This window comes from Apteryx mantelli, chromosome 16 (genome assembly GCF_036417845.1).
Source record: "Apteryx mantelli isolate bAptMan1 chromosome 16, bAptMan1.hap1, whole genome shotgun sequence".
Lineage (NCBI taxonomy): Eukaryota > Metazoa > Chordata > Aves > Apterygiformes > Apterygidae > Apteryx > Apteryx mantelli.
In genome coordinates, this window is record NC_089993.1 from 16257763 (window position 1) to 16281324 (window position 23562).

At 40.7% G+C, this 23562-nt stretch overlaps 1 protein-coding gene across 1 annotated transcript; it reads left to right on the plus strand.

Annotated features, from left to right (window-relative positions):
* The first annotated feature begins 2859 nt into the window (after positions 1–2859).
* EIF3B (eukaryotic translation initiation factor 3 subunit B) lies at positions 2860–21800 on the plus strand. Its single transcript, XM_067306084.1, has 19 exons — positions 2860–3403; positions 8363–8555; positions 9168–9287; positions 9382–9439; positions 10110–10238; positions 11305–11462; positions 12368–12499; positions 12620–12686; positions 13294–13340; positions 14184–14394; positions 15001–15073; positions 15613–15735; positions 16262–16340; positions 17419–17557; positions 18162–18287; positions 18784–18861; positions 19331–19439; positions 19976–20094; positions 21245–21800. The coding sequence occupies exons 1-18, from the start codon at positions 2860–2862 to the stop codon at positions 20077–20079; spliced, it is 2490 nt and encodes an 829-aa protein (XP_067162185.1). The 3' UTR covers positions 20080–20094; positions 21245–21800.
* Positions 21801–23562: the final 1762 nt, after the last annotated feature.

Sequence of the window (23562 nt, forward strand, 5' to 3'; positions counted from 1 at the left end):
TATAAAATTAAAAAGGCATGGTATTATTTAAGCTGAGAGGCCCTTCAAACTATGTTTATACAGCAGCCGAGTGGAGAGTTTTGCATGCTCAGCATTTCTGAAAACTAAGCGCTACACAATTTTTCGCCTATATAGCATTTTTAGAGAAAATGAATGGAGGAATCAACACGTTCTCATTTAGCTATAGATCTTTGATTGGTCTGCACTTAAGCTAATAAGCATAATTATTTATTTGGTATAAATAAGACATTCTTCACTGAGGATTGTTTTTGCAGTTCATGGGAGAAATCTTGAAATACTGTGAAAGAAATAATTCAATTGCAGAAATAATTTTTGAATAGGGCCCAAAAGATTGTGTTTGACATAAGCTATTTAACTCTTCCTTTTTTGTGTGTGAATGCAGCAAAAGCTTTTGAAAAACCTGTAGCATAAAGAAACGGCAATCACTAGAGAAAGAAAAAAGAAAGGGCAGGTATCAGTAGATTCAGGGTCACAAATGTAATGAGTATGAAAGCACATGATTACCTGAGGCCCCAATCTTTCAAAGGGTCATTCTATGCACATCCTATCAGTATTAGATAAAATTTCATATAAAGCGTAAAAACTGGAGCTTGCTTACTCTTTCAGAATTCAGTTTAGGAATCAGTGCTTTCAGTTCCACTATTCTGAGATCACATGTACTCAGCAAAATGTATGAGGCATTTCTGGTTTGAGACGTGTTACAAGAAGCCATTCCCGCTGAACTTCTTTCTCTGAACTTCTCGTTGATTTTACTAGGAGTTTTGTATGTGGAATATTCCCAGGAATGGGTTGCAGCTGCAGCTACCCAAAATCTCTGGTTGTAGAAGTTGTTCTACTCACCCTGAGATTGCTGAGTAAGGACTGGAAGACAAAGAATAGCAGTGAGAGATAGCAGCACAGGGTCAGGGGGGAAATTTCAATAGAAGAAAGGAAAGGGGGGAGGAGGGGAAGGAAGGAAGGAAGAAAGAAAAGATAAATTAAAAGTTTCTGTAAAGTAAGGAAAAGTGCAAACAGCAGACTATTCAAAGGCAGGAAAGAAGGATCCAGCCTTTAGATCCAGTGTTTAACCAAAGCGATCGTAAAAGTAGTAGTTAGCTTGCAAACAGGAAGAAAGGTAATATGCAGAAATTGTCTATTCCAACAATACAGACTATTGTGAGAGTGGTGAAACATAGGCCAGAGACCAAATACATGGTCTTGGAAGAGCCATGGGATCTTGAGGACACAGCTGGGACTGTGGATTGAACCGCAGCATGTCCTCACCTTGGGAAAAATATATGCTTGCGATGGCAGGAGAGGTAATTTGGCTTTGTTCTTTACATTTGCATGTGTCAATGCGGCTGCAAACCAGGAAGTCAGAGTTTGGTCAACTGCCATGATATAATGTGAAAAAAAAAAAATCAGTGCACAAAGCGCCAGTCTTCGTTTCCATTCATAAGCATTGCCCGTAGTGTAAATACAGCACTGACAAGATCAGCTCAGCCCACTGAATTTGAATGGAGTTAGGGTGACACCTTGTGACTGGCTGATAAAATTACAAAATTACAAATTAAAAATTTCTTTTCTCAAGATTTTATCTAAAGCTGAAAAAACCCTGCAATATGAGATAGGGTCTAAACATATTGTGCTAACCACAGTAGCTGTTTTGCTCTTTTAATGATTTTTTTATGCAGTTCTTAGTCTGTATGTTTTGATAATTTGTTTGAAAGCACTTGGCTAAAACCAGCGTGTAGTGCGCCAGAGTTCACCTTGGAAGCTGAAGCGGATGCGCTGCTCAAGAACTGTTCTGATCCGCTTCCTCTAAAAACGTTATTTTAACCTCAAAACGGTATCCAAAGCAAATTCCAGGTTCTGCCTTTGCAGCCTTTCTGTATGCCGCTTTGGATGTCACCATATTGGCTCCCGTGCTGAAAAAGTGATACTTTACATGTATTTGCATCAGCCTCTCAAGAGCCGGCAGGCAGCGCCGCTGCTGCTGCTGCTGCGCCACGGCCCCCGTCGCGGCCCCGCCATGGCGCCCCCCGGCGCGGCCCGGCGCGGGCGCCGCCACCAGGGGGAGTTGCGCGGCGGCGCGCGCGGGGCTGATGTGGCGGCCGCCGCCGGGCCGTACCATGGCGCGCGCCGCCGCCGCTCGAGGGGGGGGGGAAGGCGCCCCCCCCACCGTGCTCTACCCGCGCCTGAGCACAAGCGCGCGGGTGTCGGCTCGGCACCGCGCGCCTCCCCCTCTCCCATAAGCTTGGTAGCGCCTTCGGGCGAGCCCATGGCGGAGCGTTTGTGGGGGGGGAGGCTTGGACGGGTTTCAGTGTGCTGCCCTGTCATGTCCCCCCTACCGTTCACCAGGGAGACACGCCGAGGTATCCAAAACGCAGGAAGGCCTCATTTGCCGTCGGTGCAGTTAAACGTCACGGTGCCTCCCTCTTTCCAATTTCCCAAAAATGGTTCATCCGAACCCCACCTCGGGAGGCTGGGAGGAGCCGCCATGTTGGACTCAACCACCGCGAGGAACGAAACGGGGGAAGCCGTAACCGTTGTGAGCGGAGAAGAAGCGGAGGTCGCCGCTGACTCCGCGAGCAGCGGGAGGCGAGAAAAACAGTGACCGTCTCCTCCCTCCCCGCCCCGAGCGGCGTGGAAAGAGGGAGGCGCCGCGCGGGGGCTGAGGCGGCGGAGGGTGCCCCCCCCGCCCGTTGGTCGGCGCTGCCGCGCGGTGCCCGCTGGGCCGCGCGCACATGGCCCGGCGGTAGGCGCCTCCCTGCCCCTCCCCCGCTCCTTTCGCCCGTCGCGCTCGAGCTGGGAGCGCGCGGCCGGCGGCGGCCCAGCAGCGACCCCCCCCCCCCGCCCATGCAGGACACCGAGGAGAGCCCGGCGGCCGCCGCCGCGCCCCAGGCCAAGGGGCCCGGCGAGGAGCCCGAGCAGCCGGGCGGGCCCCCCGCGCCGCCGGCAGAGCCGCAGCCGGAGCAGCAGCAAGAGGAGCAGGGAGAGGAGCAGGAAGCGGGCGAGTCTGAGGCGCCGCCGGGGCCCCCCGAGCCGCCGCCGCCGCCCGCCGCCGAGGAGGCCGCCGTCGCCGAGCAGCCCGAGCCGGAGCCGCAGCCGCCGTCCGGCCGCCAGAGCCCCGAGAAGGCGGAGGCCGCGCCCGAAGCCGAGCCTGAGGCCGAGGCCGAGCCGCCGGCCGGGCCCGAGGCCGAGGCCGAGCCGGCAGCCGAGGCCGACGCCGAGGCCGGGCCCGAGCCGCCGGCCGAGGCCGAGCCGCCGGCCGAGTCCAGCGCCGCGGCCGAGGAGGGGGAGGGAGAGGAGGAGGAGGCGGCGCCCGCCGCCCCCGCCGAGCCCGAGGACGAGCTCTCCTTCAGCGACCCCGAGGACTTCGTGGACGACATCAGCGACGAAGGTGCGGCGGGAGCCGGCGGAGGCCGGGCGGGAGGGCGGCCGGGCCTGGCGGGCCGGCGGCGCGGGGGACGGAGGAGCGGAGGCGCCGAGGCCCCAGCCGGAGCGCGGGGAGCCGCCGAGGCGGCCCGGCCGAGGGCAGCGCTGGGGAGGGCACGGCCCCTGCGTGCCCGGGCCTGGCCGGTGCTGCGCCGCTCCGGCAGCCCCGGGACAAACGCAGCGAGCGCCCGGGGGGGCCTGGTGACCGCGTCCTGCCCAAGGAGCTCGTTGTACGGGAGCGACTGCGGCCGGAGCCCGGCAGCTGGTGCGCCCACGGCGGCCTGCCTTCCGCGGCGGTGCCGTGCTGCCCGCAGCGGTTGTGCCAGCCGCGACGTCTCCGCTGTAGCAACGCTTCTGAAGTGCAATTTCTTCTTGTATATCCGTGCGCCTTGCCATGCTGCTTAATCGCTGTTGTTCTTAAATTTACCGTTAGAATTGGAGTATCAATCTGTGGGCTGTCCTGGCAAAGTAGAATCATCAAACTGCGTGCATTCTGTTTGCCTCCACTAGTTAAACTGAATTGTGCAAACAATTTCTAAATCTGTTGATCAGATATTAATGAACTAGACTTCTTTGTTTTTCAACACCTCCAGAAGGAGCTCTGTAGGTGAACAGTGCGGGTTTGAGAAGAGTGACTGCTCAGTAAGAGTTGTCATAGGTACTTTGTGGCAAGAAAATACAAAAAATTAGTTCCGATGTTTGTTTGAAAGTTCAAACTGAAGCTCTTTGAAATGATTGTATATTAACTCTTAAAATGACTGAATCACTGTGTGGTTACAAAAATAATTACAAGGATAACTAATTTTGACATAAGGGAGTTAAAACTGTAATATCTTTATTTCTTCCAGATGAGCCTTTCTTGATAAACTGTCTCGCTTCTTGAAGAGCAGAAGTATTTGTCTATTTTACCAATACTTGTTCTGACATATGGGCTGTCATGGGCCTCTTGTAATAGTTATGTCTGACCTGGAAAGATGTTTCTTACAGCATTTGGTAGTTTGTTCATAAGCTGGTCGTTTCGACTGGCAGTGAAGCGTAGGTGATGTATGTGCCTCTTAGTGTTCCTCTGTTTAGTTTAATGGAAGATCAGGAAAGTATCATAGGTTGAGAAAGCTTTTTTTTTTTTCTCTGAATTCAGTAGTTTGTATATCTCTTCTCACTTGTGCATTTCTTAAAGCCACTTTGGCAAAATTGTCTGCAGGAATATGACTGGATTCTTTTTGTCCAGTCAAGTGTTTGCTTGATATGCTTTGTCTACATTTGGGATGATTATGTTCATTTCTGTCTTTTTTACAAAACAAGGCAGATTTCCCATCCTCACCCTTTCTGTTATTAAGGATGAATCTGATTAACTTTTCAGCTATATGAACAACACCATATTGGTGACCAAATTACAGTGTTTGAAACTGCTGGTTTGGCTTTTCCACATGTGCATGTTACTTCTTGAGCTGTCTTCTTCCTTTCCTCTTACTCTGATAACTCCCCAAGGAGAAAGGCAGTCCATCAGTGTCACTGAGCCAGGGCTATTATAATGCTTATGATAATATCACATTTTTCAGGAATACTTGCACTAAAGCAGCTTTAGGATTGGACCATCTCAGATACGTTACTTTTTTTACTTTTTTCCAGAATGATGGTGGCACCACAGTTCAGATGATAGTAATGATCCTTAAAACTGGCAGCTGAAGATAGCTGTGTACCCACCACACCCTTCTTTTCTGGTGGAATAAGAGCTGGCTAGACCAGCTCTTTGAAGATTTATTCTTCAAAACTCTTTGAAGATTCCTTTGTTCGCAATTGGGAACTTAAGGCAGAAGTGTGGTGCAGCGTAGATATTTGTCTTTCATCTGTTACAGTTCTCATTCAATACAGGTGTATTGTGTGTATTTGCACAAGAATCTAAATATGTATTACCTGGTTGATCTACAAGCCTACAAAGTCTTTTCTGGGAAGTGGTTATGAAAAAAATGACTAATGGAGCCTAAATACATTTTTCCTTCTACTTCTTTGCTTACCTGTTTGTTCCAAATAGTGCTCCTGAAGTTGTTATCATATGTGAACATGTTTATTGGGACTAGTGCTTTTAGCTTCCCGTCAAGATTTTTGATCATCTTCAGTGATCTGTATGGTTTTGTGCTATCAGAATATCTGTTCTTAACTCTGTTTCTTTATGAGCTTTTCCTATGCTTGAGTTTTTCTTTTCCTGTTTTCAGTCTGCTACTCCACTAAAGACTGTATTCTAACTTGTTCCTTAAAATTCACTTCTAGCAAGCCATCCTGCTCTTCACTGATCTTTACGTTGTGCACTGTTCACTGAATGTTTGCCTTATTCTGCAGTGTAAATGAGATCTTAGCCAATCTTGAAGAGCTAGTTAATAGTAACTTCTTTGAACTTGTTTCAAAAATGGATAAAATGTATATTAGACTTGTGAGATAAGTAGTTGACTCTTTCCAAATCCTAAAACTGATTTCTGTTCATAAAACTTCTCCTGTTTCTCATATGCCAGTGCAAATGGGAGAAGTTTGTGGCTATAATCTAAAGTGTGCAGAGTAAGTAAAATGTAGTAACATGGAAGATCAGTCCTTTAACCTCTTCGACTTTTTTTAGTTGCTACTATTAATAGTAAGTTTTCACAATTTCTGAATCTATGGTTTTATTATACAAGTTAACATTGTTCAGCTTTTTATTTGTGGTTTATACATAAACACGGGCTTTTGAGTAACAAGTATTACAAAGGGTAATATTTTGAGTCCTACAGAATCTTTGTGGTGCTAGCATCTGTTTATGTATAAACTTCTGTGAAGCATATTGTCCAAATCAGTAGAAAGCTTCACATGCAATAACCTGTTTGAGTTTAAACTATAGAAGATATGGGTTTTCATTAGGTTGAAATTCAGAGTAAACATTTTTTTTCCACTGCTAGACATTTTCCAGCACTGTTCCGTTATTCTGTTTCTGCTTCTAGGCAGAATAACTTAGAAATCCAAACACAGCAAAAGCCTGGTAAAAATATCTTCAAAATATCAATACATCTAACACTCTTTATCATTTGTTCTCATATTTGAAATGTTTCTACATGTATTTGGTCTTTTTGCTGGGCTGTGAATATGGTCTATAGTCTGACTCTTCAAGTTTCGTCTTTATATTGCATTTCAGAAGTATAGTGGCACACTTATTTTCTTTCTAGTCTTGAATTTTATAGTGGTTGTCATATAAACTTACTGCAGATACACATGTATGGTCACCTATATTTGGTCTATTTACATGGCATGTGTGAAACTTTCTGTCCTTTTGCCTGCATTTCAGCACACTTGGATTTTTTTGTCAGCAGAGTGTCAGTTCTGGGCCATTTAAATACACAAAACTAAAAATATCAGTAAAACAGAAATATTCTGCTGTTTGTAGCTGATGCTTATCTTTAGAACATGATAAGTCAATAATGTTAATTGTAAATTGCAGGGACATTACCAACTAGATCGTAAAAAAGACCCATAATCTAGACAAGGATTAAAATGTACATGTTTGAATAGGATAGCTAGGGGTAGTGTGGGATTTTCTCCTGAAAAGGTTTAAAAGTAACTTTGGGTTAAAGATATTTGGCAGACTATGGGGGTACCTTTGTGCTTAGTGATACTAGCTTGATCCCTTAAAGTGATTTTTGTTTGTTAGCCCTACAGATCAGTACAGCTCCATAGCTGGACAATGTTAGTTTGAGAAATGTTCCAGTTCATACATTACCAGTGGGGTTCAGCTAGTGGATACAGAGTAATCTAATAGAATTAACTTGAGGAATAAAGTAAAGTTAGATATCCCGAACTCTACAGAAGGTATGTCTAGAATTCTACAGCATAAGACTAATAGTGTTGTTGTTGCCACTTCTAATTTTGTGCGCAACCTACAGATGAACTGTGTACGTTTTCCAGGTTTTTTTTAAAATCCCAGTGCAGTATGCGAGCTGCAAGTGCTGAGTTACAGTGTTTCTGAATGTTCTCAGTTCTGTGTTTGTAAAACCTCAACTCTGTTGTAGTAAGATTCTGTTCTTCAAGCAATCCCTTCAGAGTAGAAAGAAACTTGAAACTTACAGTGCAGGGACTGAACAACCTATTGTACCAACAAGTACTCTCTAAATTTATTGGATGGTTTAGGAAAGGGGGGTTAGTATGATTTAAGAATATCCAGAGTATGTAAAGGTGTGTGCTTATATTCATTTGCTGCATGCTTAATATGGCTTTAAGCGTCTTTACTTAAAATAGCTTCACTTTCTTGTTTAATTAAAGGTTGAGGTGGAGCTTGACTTCTCAACCATAATTATGATGATGCTAAGACATGCAGAGCTTCCAGTACAGAAAATAGTTTTAAATTATGCTACAACTCTTGTAATATGAGAGGGAGGTACATGTTACACTTCTTTTTATCAGAGTCATCAGGTTATAATTTGGGTATGTCTAATAGTCAGAGTTTGTATAGTATGTCTTATAGTTGTCTGCTCTATCAGCAGTTCTGAGGACTTCAAGAGTCAGTTCCAGCTCCTGAAACAAGCTAATAGTATGACTGTTGATGTCCTTAATGTAAGGTATATCTTTATGAAAGACTTCAAACTTCAATCAGTTAACTCTTGTCAAGAAACTAAGAAATCATGCCTTTCGGCAAGGAAGTACTATTAGATCACTGCTGCGTGCTAAAACTTGAAGGAGAAAGTGCATGTGTTTTGGAGAATGTGGTCTTTGTTGGAGTGTTCTGTATTCACTTCAGCTATTTCTCTGATAGAGCAGAGTATTCATTTGTTACCAGGATTCTTAAAGCATGTTCCTTAAATTTGAAGTCGTCGTCTTTTCTTGTTGTTACTATTTTTCTCATCCTTCTGTCTTCCTCTTTCATGATGTAGACTGGTGTCTTAGTTTCTTGTGTACCTTTTCTTTGCAGAATTGCTTGGTGATGTACTGAAAGATCAGCCGCAGGAAGCAGATGGAATTGACTCAGTAATAGTGGTGGATAATGTTCCCCAAGTTGGACCAGATCGACTCGAGAAACTGAAGAATGTCATCCACAAAATATTTTCCAAGTTTGGGAAAATTATCAATGAATTTTATCCAGAAGCAGATGGGAAGACAAAGGGGTAAGTCATGATAACTCCTGCTGGAAACACTCTCTGTTCAGGATGCTTTAGTTAGTTTTGAAAAATATATTTCTGATGCTTTGGAAAAAAACATTTTGAAGCGATGTCTGAAGCTGTCTTCAATATATTGTAAATTTTAGCTCTGCTAGGTTGTAAATTAGGTTGTACTAGTGGCAGGGATGAAGCTGAATTATGTTCCACTTCTCTGAAAAAATAAGAGCTGTGTTTTGAGATGTCTGTGAATGAGCAACTACAGCAAGATTTTCAATTTCTAGACACGATCTGTTATTCAGCTGGGAAGAGCTGCATACTTGCCCGATACTAGCTGTCATTGCAGTTCTGTGTTGTGTGAATTTGCATTCACCGCTTATTCTAGCCCATTTACAGAAAGGAAATCAATTTCATTTGGATCTTGCCCATTCAGCTAAGAAGCATATATGTGCATATGGTCAAAGTGAAAACTAATTGGTTTTGACTTTAACTACTTAGGGACAAGAAGTTATTTTATAGATGTTGTGTACTGAATTCAGAGTTCACTCCAATTGTTTCTTTTTTAGTATGAACCTGTTATATAGTCAACACTGAATACACTTTCATATTCCTTTGCTGCAGGTACATCTTTCTGGAGTACATGTCTCCATCTCATGCGGTGGATGCTGTGAAGAATGCAGATGGATACAAACTGGATAAGCAGCACACTTTCAGAGTCAACCTTTTCACAGACTTTGATAAGTGAGTGCAGCTATCATGCATCTTTATAGTTTTTGGGAGTGATTCTAATCAGGAGTATCTGCATCAAGTGTAACCAATCAAATTGCTCTTGCAGGTACATGACAATCAGTGATGAATGGGAAATCCCTGAGAAACAGCCATTTAAGGATTTGGTAAGGTGTTTTTTGTTGGTTGAGGTTTTTTGTTTTTTGTTTTTTTGAAAAAGTGGAAAGGGTATTTTGGCATAATACGAAATGATCACTTCATTGCTGTGTTATTCATATGAAAATAGAAACCAGATATATTAATGGTGTTGATTTAAGTAGCAGCAGTGATCACATGGTCCTGTTCCTCTGTTTTCACTGTCATGAAGTGACAGGAGGAACTTAGTGGTTCTGCTTAGTAGTTCCACAGAGGGTAAAACTTAGAGTAAAGAAGAATTTGACACAAGCCATTTGAAAATGGAATTCTGAAAGTGTCTTATATAATTTTAAATGCTCAAGGCAAACTTCTGTGATTGTTACACCAGCTTTGTAAAATGTCCTGTGAAGAAAGGAATAGTTTAGGAAAAAAAACAAAAAACCCCCTAAGTTTTCTTGGTCAAGAAGTGTTGAGTAGCATCAAAAAATTGGTCCACCTTTATGATCTGTTCTCTTAGTGTCCAGTAACCAGTGGTCTGTATCATTTAATTTCATCTTTCGAAACTTCTTCACAGTGGTAAGACTCCAAAGTTACATGCTCTGTATAAGACAGGCTTCCACCTGCTGGGTGGATATTAATTTGGGGAACTTGTCATCTTAGCCTTTGACTCACTAATGATCTTTTTGCTTCTGTTGCTTGTAGGGGAATCTGCGCTACTGGTTGGAAGACCCAGACTGTAGGGATCAATACAGTGTGATCTTTGAGTCAGGAGACCGAACCTCCATTTTCTGGAATGATATCAAGGAACCTGTTCAAATTGAGGACAGAGCAGTGAGTGTCCTGGAAGTGCTGTGCATTGCAGATACACTGTCAGTCTCCTTCAGTAGTTCTATAATAATTATAATACTTCACCTTTTTCAGTTTAAAAAAATGAAATCCTTTTTTCTATTGTTAAAATGATGTCTTTCTCTCTTCTTCCTCTAAAAAGGAGTGAGATTGCATCCTTTAGAATTAGACTTAGCTGCTTACGTAGAAAAAAATTGTGCTTTTGAAGGAATATGGGGTTAACTTGTCTTTTAGCTGTCCATGAGGCCTGATAGTTTCCCTCTCTGTATATTATAGGTGATTCAGAAAGATTTGAAAACTCAGAGTCAGAGTTTGAAGAGTACTATTTCTCAGTGCTGAATATATGCTTAACTGCTCTTAAGTATGCTGCTTCTAATTGCTTTTTGCCTTTCTGCTGACTGTAGAGGTGCTGAAGAGGAATGGAATAGCTGGTTTGGTATTCGCATATAAAGGGGACAGTTAGTGTACCTGTTTGCTGCAGGGAGTTGACTTCCTGAGAACTGTCTGTTGGTACCCAGGAACTCTTTCTTTCCCATATAACCATTCTGCATCAGCATAGGAAAAAACCTGACTCTGGCGTGGTGAGTAATCTTGTTCATCACCATGGTCATTGCGCCAGGTCTATATTGCTAATACCCTTCCACCTTAGGTGAAGGTCAGGAGCTGTATCTTTGTTCAGAAATTTAGAATGCTTCTAATTTCTGAGAAGGATATGTCCTTACCAGGACTGAAAGCCAAGCCTATTTTCACTGGGTTTAACTGTTTATTACTGTACAAAGGACATCACTATTCCCAGAAAACATTTTTGGTGATCAGTAAATTGAAAAAGCTTCAATTGGCAGTTTTGAACCTGAAGAGTAAGTAGTGTGTATTATGTGCATGAAACTAAACCCCACTCTTTAGTGCAAGCTTTCATTAATTCTGAAATAATGCATTTAGTAAATGGATTCACAAGGTGTGATGCTTCAAGCCACACATGAATTTTTCTTTTCCTGTAGGAATCCAGCATGAAACTAAACCTTTGCGTATACTTTTTTTTTTCTTCCCCCAGCGGTGGACAGAAACCTATGTACGTTGGTCCCCGAAAGGTACCTACTTGGCTACGTTCCACCAGAGAGGCATCGCACTTTGGGGTGGAGAGAAGTTCAAGCAGATTCAAAGGTTTAGTCACCAGGGAGTACAGCTTATTGACTTCTCGCCTTGTGAAAGGTATGGGGTATGACATTCGTTTGGGATTTGGGATCGAAATCATGAAGCGCGTATGTTTGGGTTGCTGTGCTTTCAAATCTCATGTGTATGGGGTCTTCGGTTTCCTTTACCTTTGGAAGTGCTACTTTTCATGTATAAATCTTTTTTTGAATGAGTGACATGCTGCCCAAATTTTTTTTGACTTCAGGAAAAATATTTGAAGAAAATAATCTGGAACAATTGTTTGACAGAACTGAGTGACAAGTCCTTCGAAGACATTATCCCAGGGGAAAAAAAAAAAACAAACTTAATTCAGATGTGATGTCTGTTGTGTTAGATTTTCTAGTTCTTTGAAAAATTTTAATTGAGTAGCATTTTCTATGTCTGTAGTACTAAACAAATTCCTTGAGTTTTCTTTCACATTAGACAGCTCTATACAGAAGGTCAGAATTGGACATGATCAGTCAGATGCATCTTGTTTTGTTAGCTTTCAAACAACAGATACTTGGGAGTGATTTGGTTTTATATTTTATTGTAGTGAAGAGATATTATTTATTTCTAAATGGAGAAAAGCCTAGCATACCTATAGTTCAGGTTAGCAAAGGTCAATGGATGTATATTTGGTTCTAAAACAATAATGTTTTCGTGGCAAAAGTCCATAGTAAGTAACACTGTATTTGGTGACTTCCCATTGCTTTAAAGACTCACACAGAAATCTAGAACCTCTTCAGTTAGAAGGATTTGGGGGAAATACTGTGTCTTGTAAGCCTTCTCCCCCTCTATTCTTATTTTTTCCCTCCTCTCCAAAGGACCCCATTGGAGAAAGTGCTGTTTGAAAGTGCATTGGGTTTGAATATTATTTGGATAAAAACCTGCTTGCGCAAACATGTTAGTTTCAACCATGAAACTAATTATTTCTTTTGTAGGTACTTGGTGACCTTCAGCCCGTTGATGGACACGCAGGATGACCCTCAGGCTATTATCATCTGGGATATTCTGACTGGGCAAAAGAAGCGAGGATTCCACTGTGAAAACTCAGCTCACTGGCCTATTTTTAAGTAGGTTGAGTAACAGCAGTAGAGGACAGACTATATAGAGCAAGTTGTCTTAGACTTTCTGTTTAATAAGAAGGCAGTTACCTATCTAATATTCTTTTCTCTTTTTTTTTATTTGCTTAGATGGAGTCATGATGGTAAATTCTTTGCTCGAATGACTTCAGATACACTCAGCATCTACGAAACACCTGTAAGTTTTTTTTTGTTTTCTTTTTTTTCTTTCCCCTCCAACACTTACTGCATTAGAAGGTCAACCTTTCCCATGGTATTTTAACTGATACATTTTAATAATAAACTTTACAAGAGTTAGGCTTAAAAGATGAGAGATCTATTTCCTCGTCTTTTTCTTTCCTGGGTGAAAAAACTGAAGCTGAACCTGAGAGTAGACTTCACGCTGTGCTTCTAGAAGACCTAGAGAGCTCAATATACTACTTGATAAGAGTCAATAGCATCAGTTATGTGACACTTTCCAATTCTTAATAGCAGATGAACGCCAAAATGCCCAGAAGACATTACAAATTTCATCCTAATCTAATCTGTTTTGCTTTTCTTTCTAATGCAGGCTGCTGTACTCAAAAAAAAAAAAAAAAAAGTACAAAATCCTTTTTTTTTTTTATTTAATTGTGTTATATCTATATTCATAATGCAAAAATATGGGATAAATGATTTCCTAATACTCTAAATTTAGTTTCCTACCTTGTATGGATTCTAATAATGAGGGCAGAGGGCTGTGTATGAGGGCCATATAAGAATGTATTGCTAATTTGAAAATTCCTAATTTTTTTTTTTGTTTTTAGTCTATGGGTTTGTTGGACAAAAAAAGCTTGAAAATCACTGGGATAAGGTGAGTATATTCCTTTGTAAAGATATTGCTTCTCTTTAGTTGTAGTCTTTAGATATCTGGGACTGTATTAGAAGAGGGATCCTTAGACAGTTAAGTAGAGTAAATGGCCTAATATCTTGAAGTGGTCAGATTAGACAAACTGTCAAAAAGGAAAGAAAAATTGTCCTTTTGCTGATGTCCACAGGTGGCAACTTGTGTGCTTTGAAATACTCTTTGTAGTACTGTTTAATCTAGGGGCCTAGCTTGGAAGTCCTGTTCCTTGTGTACAAAACAAACTGGAATGCAGTTTGTTAGGGAATACCTGTTAGGATTTGCCTGTTGGCTTAAAACAGTGTACTGTATACTGCCTGCTGACATGGAACTAGCTTGTTTTATGCGTATCTACACAATAGACACTATGATTCCTGAAACTGTGTTTGATGTACCTTTCTTTAAGGCAGCAAGAAAATTAAGTGTATGTGGGTGCAAGAGTATTGTTTCCAGTGTAATTTAATAGGCGATTTTTTTTGCTCATCAATTTAATGAGTCTGTTTCTTAGACCTGTTGGGATTACTTGATAAAGGAATCCTACCTTCTTTAATGAAATCTGTTGGTTTGATAGCATTGGCCCTATAGCAAGTTTAAATGGTAGTTTAAAAGTGGGTTTTGTTATGATATGTACCAGTTTATTAGTGTTCCCAACTGTTTGTCTGTATTTACCTTTATTATTGAGAGTTGGTATTTGTCTGCAGTTGAGTTGAATCACTTTAACGTTCAGTTACAATATTGAAAATGGTTTCTGCTATTGAAAATGGTTTCTAACTAAAAATTAAAACGGAATATTTCTAACTTTTTTTTGTGTAGAGACTTTTCATGGTCTCCAGGTGGTAACATAATTGCTTTTTGGGTGCCTGAGGACAAAGACATCCCAGCCAGAGTGACTTTGATGCAGCTGCCTTCTAGACAAGAAATTCGTGTGCGGAATTTGTTCAATGTCGTAGATTGTAAACTACACTGGCAGAAGAATGGGGATTACCTGTGTGTGAAGGTAGACAGGACTCCCAAAGGTACACAGGTGTGTGGATTCTGGTTCTGTTCATAAAACTTGTTTTTGTCTCATGCTGACACCTAATTCTCTTACATTACTGTCTTTTAATATAGACAGAAGAGTGTAAATTACATGATGTTAAAGCTATTTTTTTCTGTTGGAATTTGAAGTATAGTATGTGAAGTGCCACATCCACATAATGTTTGCATCCAAGATTTGCTTTGAGTTTACTGGCATCTTGGACTTGTTTTTAAAATGGATGAAGTCTAGACCCCCTCACCTCTCTTTCTACTCAGTTTTGCAGTTGTTGAATCCATAGGTCATGCTGCATAACTTACCATATGTTTATCTGGATTAATTATATTTCTTAACAGTCTGAAAAGGAACAAATTTTTGTGAAGAACTCATGTTATTCTTTATCAGAACAAGAATTTAGAATGTGTTAGGTAATGAAAACCGAAATGAAGCATACTGAATGTAGCTGCTTTCCTCTAGGAAATAAATCTCAAGTCTTTGACTCTCATTACAAGTACTGTCAGGCCAATTGTTTAGTCATCCTTCTATTCCTAGTGATTGAAATTGTTTACTGTACTGCTTCTAGACTGATTAATGAGTTGATCTTGGCCTTCACAGGGGGTAGTGACCAACTTTGAGATATTCCGAATGAGAGAGAAACAGGTGCCAGTGGATGTGGTAGAAATGAAAGGTAATGCCAAGTATTTCCTTACTTTTGATCTTTAACAGTGTTTTAGGCAACCTTTTGTTGTAGACATTTGCACCTTTCTTAGGAACTCCCACCAACACCTGACAGTTGTTAATGATAATTAGGAAGCCAACTCTTTTTGATGAGAATTTTAGTATTTGTGTTGCAGGACTTCTTGTGTAAAATCTGAGACATCAAGCTTTAGTTGCTATTCATGCTTGTAGTTGATTTAAAAAGTGGCAGAACTGAAAGTATCTTATTAATAAAAATGCTAAGGCTGAAGATTAATTTACTTGCTTATCCGAGCATATTCTGTAGCAGATGAAAGAATTTGGAGCCAATGCTTGTGACTATGAAACACTTACTATAAAAAGTCCTGCGTTTGCTTCATCAACCTTTGTTTTACGAGGTAGTCTTTATAGCAGAGTTTGTAACTGATGGTTCCTGTCTTCAGCATCTTGGTTTTCTTTGGCAACTGCTTGAAATCAAAGCTCTGTGTTGTCTTTTGACTGAATTTTGACTCCTCTTTACTTTTGTTACAGAAAGCATCATAGCCTTTGCCTGGGAACCAAATGGAAGCAAGTTTGCTGTGTTGCATGGAGAAACTCCACGAATTTCAGTTTCCTTTTACCATGTTAAAAACAATGGGAAAATAGAACTGATAAGTACGTGACTAAAAACCTGGTGAAAGGTGCAGATATTAAGCATTTTGCATGGCAATAGCCTGGGCAATAGACTCACAGTTGTAGTTTTGCGGTAAATAGTGTGACATTAGGTGTATGCCTAACACTCTGTTCTAGAAATCTGAGTTTCTGGTGACATCTAAACTGTGTTTTCGCTTGAACTCGGTCCAAGATCTGGGAATAAAAGGTTTATTAGCCAGAATAATTTTGTGGCCTTTGGGAAGTCCATGCAAGGCAATAGTACAGACTTAATCAACTCACTTTGGATGTAATTTATGTCCAAGTCAGGTGGTGTGGTCTTCTGATCTTCCTCCTCTTCTTTTTCTGCTAGCTTTGCACGTTCTGATACTACTGGGTTTTGTCTTTAGAAGTGTAGAGCTAATCTTGTTAGGACTGACTTGCAGAGTTCAGAAATATCTTTTGAGCAATGGGTGGAGTTAACTGCTTATGAACTAGTTGATGGCATTGGATTGAGACTTCCTTCTACATTTGTATTGTTTCCTTCCAGAAACATTTGACAAACAGCAGGCAAACACGATATTCTGGAGTCCTCAAGGACAGTTTGTAGTATTGGCTGGCCTCAGAAGGTGGGTATTTCACAGGTTACTGAACAGCACATTCATTTTAAAACAGGAAAAAAAGACTGGAATATCTCATCAAGAAGTATATAGTATCTCCATGAATGTTCTTAACACAAACTTTCATAACTTTGAAATGGACAAAAAATCTTGCATACCAATTCTTTTTTGTTGTTGTTGTTGAATGTCTGCTTATATTAAGGACTCTCTGAAGAGTCTAACTTTAACCTATTGTAATTTGTCAGTTGGATTCTAATAGGTACTTGATCTTGGTGAGGCTTACAAGGGTTTTAATTGCTTGTAAGCTGTCCCAGTTGTGTTATGTACATACTGCTATCACTTTGCAAAAGCAAAGGAAAGCAAGAGATGCAATTTCATGATGTAGCTTAGTTTTCTGTAACTTTTACTTGCTGTTTCTGCTACATCAATCAAGGAATGAATTTTTCAACAAAATAGTGGATATTTAGAAACACTCTTCAGTTGTTTACTTTCTAAGTTAAATATTGACTTTGGACAAATCCAGCTTGTGCCACACATGGCCGCTCTTTTGTGTTTCTGCAGTTGTCATAGCCTTATCTGGGCAATACTTCATAAGACAAAATTGATGTATTGTCAGAGTTATCAAAAAAAAAAATTAACATCAGACCAAGTGAAAAAGGTTTTATTTAATCAGTTGAGTAGTATTTTCACTTCCGTGTTTTCTGAAAAGCCCTGCTGCTCATTTTAGAAATCTATTTTTGTTTTTGATCTTGTTTTCACTACTTAAATATGTCTAAGCATATGGTTGTTGAAACATGGCTGTACCTTAGCTATCGCCTGGCTTCATTATGACTTTAAGAATAGAAACAAAATAGATAAGGGTCACTGAACATAGAAACAAAGATGTATAATGTGTCATTCTTATGTTTCTTCGTTCATCACATTGTTTTAAAGCCACAGAAACACATTTGGGGTATTAGCCTGTTTATTGGTTGTTCTAAAGAATTATCCTTGTAGTGAGGAGTTGTAAAGATGCAGCTTGTGGAATGCCTTTAAAAATCGGGCTATACTAGTATGTGAAACAACCTGTCTTGTTTTGTCTTTGCAGCATGAATGGTGCCTTAGCATTTGTTGATACATCTGACTGCACCATGATGAATATTGCTGAACACTATACAGCTTCAGATGTGGAATGGGATCCTACGGGCAGATACATTGTGACTTCTGTGTCTTGGTGGAGTCATAAGGTACTAACACTTTCTTTTTTTTTCCCCACCGTTCTTACAGAGGTATTGAAAAGGTCTTTTGATTAGGAAGAGAAATTTGACACCTGTCACTCTTCGTATGTCATAACGTGCACCACAGTTTTATCAATTAATCTCTAAGCATTTACCTTTGAGCCATTAGCTTTGTTGGTTATCCAAAATAGGGCAGGAAGGGCAGTTCATGAATCTGAACTGAGTGTCCTTTTTCTGAATTGGTCCATATGGAACAGCAAGATACACTGTGCCTGTCTTACTACTATCACATGGTTCTAGCCACTGCAGTTTAACCCTTTCCTGTACAAGTATAGAGCCTTAGACTTTAGGATATGATAAAGGAGTTGCTAAGTTTCAAATTGTTGTGATCCTCCAGAAGATAACTTCTTGCAAAGCTGTTGTGGAACATCTGAACTCTGATTTTTTTTTTTTTGAGGAACTGGACTTCTGCAGAGAAGGCACTAACAAGAATACCATTGTTCATTTGACTAATAATGCTGATTTTATATAATAGACCTTAAAAGACATGGAGTAAGGTCCAGAGTGTTAAGTTATAGCTTATCTTGACTAAGATGGCTCACTGCTCTTTCAGGTGGACAATGCATATTGGTTATGGACCTTCCAAGGCCGTCTGCTTCAGAAAAACAATAAAGACAGGTTTTGTCAGCTTCTTTGGAGACCCCGACCACCTACTCTGCTCAGTGAGGATCAGATAAAGGTAGTGTATTCCACTGACTGCTTCCACTGACAATGTGGCATACACGGCTTATTTCTTCCTCAGGAGTATGAGATCTGAACTGTTACCAAGTTATGGAATTGCCTTTCTCCCTGGATTTGTGGAAAAACTGCAATATTGCCATATGGGACCTCACTTCTGGGGATGACTGTAGATATTAAGTTCTGTAAGTTCAGAATAGAAATGGTGACCAGTTGTGCTTACTGTTAGGGTCCAGTGAAAAGTTATAAAGAAGAACAGAATCGAACTTAGCTATCCAGACTCCACTAGTTGCATGTTTACAGAAGCATTTACATTATCTATAGTTACAAGCCAGAAATTGCAAATAAAATTATAGTGAAGGAGAGCTGCCTGGAAGAGAGATGTTTTGCAAAAATGCTGAGCCTTCCTAAGCCTACCAAAAGTCACTCTTAAGGAATATGGTGGTTGTGGTTGCTGATCTCCTATCCTAGTTGAAATAAAATTCCCTGTTTTACAGCAAATTAAGAAGGACCTGAAGAAATACTCCAAGATTTTTGAACAGAAGGATCGTCTGAGCCAGTCCAAAGCTTCAAAGGCAAGACACTTTTGGAATCTAATAACGTAGATGAAAATTTTGTAACTTATACCTTGTTATTTTGTAGTGATCGTATGTGAGTTAAATTTCTTATCTTGAATAACAAAACATCTATGCTTACTTGAATCCCATTGTTTAGAGCTAGTTCTAACAGGAAATTCAGACAGAGATGTTGCTGAATTCTCAGCTTAAACAGTAATGAATCTGGAGAGGCACTGGTGATACCTCATTAAGCAAAGGTGCTAAAATTTATAGGGTTTTAGTGACTTGCTGTATTAGCCACTTTTAACTAAAACCTCACCAGAACAGCTTTTTGATTACGTAGGAGAAAGATCTCTTTTGTGTTGGGGGGAAGAATGTTGGTAGAAGGTATGTTCATGAGAAAAAAGTTTGGCTTGTTAACAAATGTATCCCATGTGGATTTGATTTATTGAGGGGATTTATTAACTACATTTTCCTGCCTCTGTAGGAACTGGTGGAAAGGAGACGTACAATGATGGAAGAGTTCAGAAAGTACCGAAAGATGGCACAGGAGTTGTACATGGAACAGAGGAATGAGCGTTTAGAGCTTCGAGGAGGTAAGCCACACGCAGCACTTGTAAAGACTTGTTACTAAATAACTACTACTTGTTACCAAATAACTGCTCTGTTTTGGGAATCCATTCGCTTTTTCTCTCCCTCCATTTCCTGACAAAAACTAGTTTCTTATTCTCTCAGGACTGTTCACTGTCCTTTTTCTCTTGAGTCTCAGCAAATTTGGATTTTGCACAGGAGAAAACTCAGTGCTGGCTACCAAAATTTTTAGTACCTGTGTTGTGTCATTCCCCCCACCCACCCCCCGCCCTTCCCCAGACTAAGCATTGTCTTGACCTTGGGATAAGACTGTAAAGAGGTTTGGGGGTTGCGTTTAACCAAAAAAAATCCTCAAAACCTTATAGTGAGAGATGCCTTGTTTGGCTTTTGGATGTAATGAATTTGGCATGTCCTTGTTCTGATTCAACGCACCAAATACCTATAATTTCCCTGTAGTTTTAAAGAACGTACGTAAGTGCCTCAAAACCTTCCCTGGTTGCCTTGTTCAAGGCATTCAGTATTAATGCTTTCTCCCTCCCAGGAGTGGACACAGATGAACTGGACAGCAATGTTGATGACTGGGAGGAGGAGACCGTTGAGTTTTTTATCAATGAAGAAATTATTACCATTGCAGAACCAGAGTAATCTAATAAAACTGTGGTAAGATAGCTTACCTCTCAATGGAGAAAAATTTCTATACGTTCAGTAGTCTGCTTCAGAAAGTTAGACCTGTTTAGTGCACAAGTGAATGTGTTAACTTCTGACTATTTTATGCTACTCTGTGGCTAGAGGGGGCAAACAAAAGCTTCTCTAAAAACAATCTCAGACTGTTAGATTTGAGCTGTGCTGAGCAGAATGCTGTCTCTATCCTGTCTCGCTAGAGCGATCAAACCCATGACAGAGCCAGGATCAGCTTTTAAACACAGTGCTTTCCAAACTCTCAAAGCTCTGTCAGTAGCAGGAAAAACTTTTATAATTAGTATCAGATAGAAATTTTGCCTTTTGGAAAGATTTCGTGTTGGTTCAAGACTGGACAGTTTAAATACTGTAGTAAAGACCATATAGGAAGTTGACTGTGGACTGATTTAACTTTGAGTAGATTTTTAAATATCCACATGAGTTCTGCTATCACTTTCTAGAAACATTGGTTAGAATTCAGGTAGCAGCAGATTATCACGTATTGACTGTCACTGCTTGTTGTTGAATTTTTTGTTTGTTTAATCCAATGCTTTTCCCAATTTGTGTATTCATACTGTATATTTATATGTCAAAAACAGAGGCTAGTTTCAGCAGCTGATGTAGGAAATGTTCTCTTAGGAAGCTTGAAATTGCTGTATTCAGGAGGGAAAAGATTGTTTGATAGCAAAGGCACTTACATAGGACTTAAAACCTGGACTGCATTCCTGTTCTGTCACAGAGTCTAAGACTTCACTTAGGGAAGAGGAAGGGGAGACTGGAAGCATACCTTCTGCAGCTGTGAGTCACCCTACAGCTCTTAGGCTCCAGATATCTAATGGAGTTGAAGTAAAATACAAACAGTGCACCTCTTGTACATGTCCAAAAACTTAATAGCCTTAGAGTATTTAATACATTTGCATCTAGCTATCCTGGTTTACCATGTCCCATACCTGGGAGGTCTTATATGGAGGGAAGAGGAAGAAAAGCTGCCTACTGTTTGGATTTAAGTAAGCATCAGTTTAAGAACAAGTATAACGCATGCTTGTAACTTTTCACCAGCTAGCATCTGTGGTAAGGTTGAGCTGTTTGTATAAAGCACAGTAACTGACTCATCTCTTTTCCTTTTCTGCAGCACCACCATATCTTGTGCTGAAAAGAGGTTCATTCATTTTCAGAAAGCCTACATCAACTTTGGAATTTTTAATCCATATTCTCGCACTCTGGAAGGGTGGATGCACCAGGTTTTCACCATTTTGACACATTGTAGTGCCTTTAAATCTTGCTGCCTGCTGCAGTGGGATATTGGAAAGGCGCTGCTTTTAAAAAAAATTTTTTTTATGAATTGTTTTTCTTTTTAAATCCACTACTACCAGTATTTACTTCCTGACTCCTGTGCAGTGCTTACCAACTGGCAGTTTTCCACTATTGCCAGTGAGTGAGTTTCATCCGTGCACCTCTGTCTTACACACACACACAATGTTTCTGTTTCAGGACTCTTTTTATGTCCCAAGTGCATGGACAGGTGTTAATTTTTGGGGGGGAAAAGTCAGCAGAACCATTTTTCGTATGATGTGTTTTAGTGTGCTGAAGCAGCACTACAGTGGGCTATATCCTCCTCCTTTCAGATTGGGAAAGGATCTCTCCCTCGATGAGCTGAATATGGAAATAAAAGCAGACCTATACTAAAACCAGGCTGGCTATGCGTTGTTTGTAAGGATTCTTTCCCTGAATCACTAATGTCAAACATACCCTCAGTAATAAGTGTTTGCTATGTTGAATCTGCAGTTGCTTTGGGTTATTTTTTATCTTGGTTCGTCATGGCTATTCTGATTGTTTTTGTTTTTAAGTGATGTTACAACTCATTACAGGTTGACCTGAACTATATTGGAGGGACAGGAAAATGAGTGCATTTCTTAAACCCTCTTACAAACTGATACTAGCCTCAGGAATTATAGAATTAGTTTGAGTCTTATTAATGAGCATTGACTGAAAACTTTCAGAGAAATACTCTCTATATAAATGCCTTAGGCTCCTTGTTGCATATGCATTTTCATGTCTAAAGCCCTCTGTGTTAAGAGGGGAAAAAGTGTACTTAAACCTGGTGGAGCAACTTCTTCATATTCGTGTCTATGAGCAGAAATTCTCTTCTGGATCTAGACAGAGCAGGGAGATTGCCAGCCTGCTGCTTTCCCTTTGAGGGGCAGAGGAGAATGAGGATCTTCACCTGTCTCCTCTCCAGGGCCTGCCAGAGAAATTGCTTGTGAGCCTTCCTGACTCTCTCTTTAATCTCCCGTCTCATTTCAAAATAGCAGCTTCTCTGACAGATCTGAAGTGGAGGGCAGAGAGTAACCTCTGGCAAAGGGTAGCCCCACGCAGCTGAAGGCAGCCAAGGGACAGTAATGTTTCTGCCACTCACTTTTGTCCTTCAGCAAACTTCTGTGATAGCAAATGCACAAAGCCCTCAATTAACTTCCGTGTTCTCTTTGCTGGGAAGGTGCTTCAAAAGGACTGTTTTGCAATGATGGTATTGACTTAAAGTTTCAATAGCTCACTCTTAAACCAGCAAGTGTTTTTCCAAAGTCTGTATTAGTTTCCAGTTTTCTGCTTTTATTCATTCATACTCCATATATACAGAGATATGGATGATTAAAGTTTTGTCCATAATACGTACCAGTCCCTAGACTGGATTGGGGGGGAAAAAAATCTTTGCTTTCTGCCAAAACAATACAAAAGGACTTCTAGCACATCCAGGTATTCTTTAGTAATGGCTTAAACTTCTAGAGCGAAATGATCTAATTACCCTTTGGTTGTGAAGAGCTGTCTTGTAGACCATTTACCAAGAATTTATTAATCGTGAGTTTAAACAGTGTTTTTGTCTACCTCTATGCAATGAAGTTTTAGTAGTCTCTTGTCTTTTATTCCTGGCCATTTTCAAAGCAAAGACATGTAATGCCAATGTTAAATGAATTGAATCCTTCTCTCCTAACACTCTTCTCTGAAGTGTACTAAATGTGTGTCTTGATCATCAGTAAGAAAACCTTGATGCTCCTATAGGAGCTTTGGAAGCCAACAGGACAGTTGTCCTGACCAGCAGTTAAGGCGTCATCTCTAATTCTGGTATTTCTGACACTGTTCACTTAAATTGCTGTCTTTTCTGTAGCATTTCTTATTTTAAATGCTTCTTGCAAATTATGTGCCACAGGAATTGCTTTATGGCTATGTATTTGGTAAACTGGCCTACTTGGCATATCTCAGAATAACATTAGGAGTTGTACTGGGGGAGGAAGCATCCTGTCAGATGGAACCCATGTTGGTTTAATGCTTCAAGTGCTCTGTGCCATGGCTTTCAACCTGTGGTCTGTGGCCCTTGTAAGGGCTTCTGAAAGATGATCAAGAGAAGCAGGTTTCTAAATACTGTATGTAGGGAGGGGAGCAGCAAAAAGCTTCCTA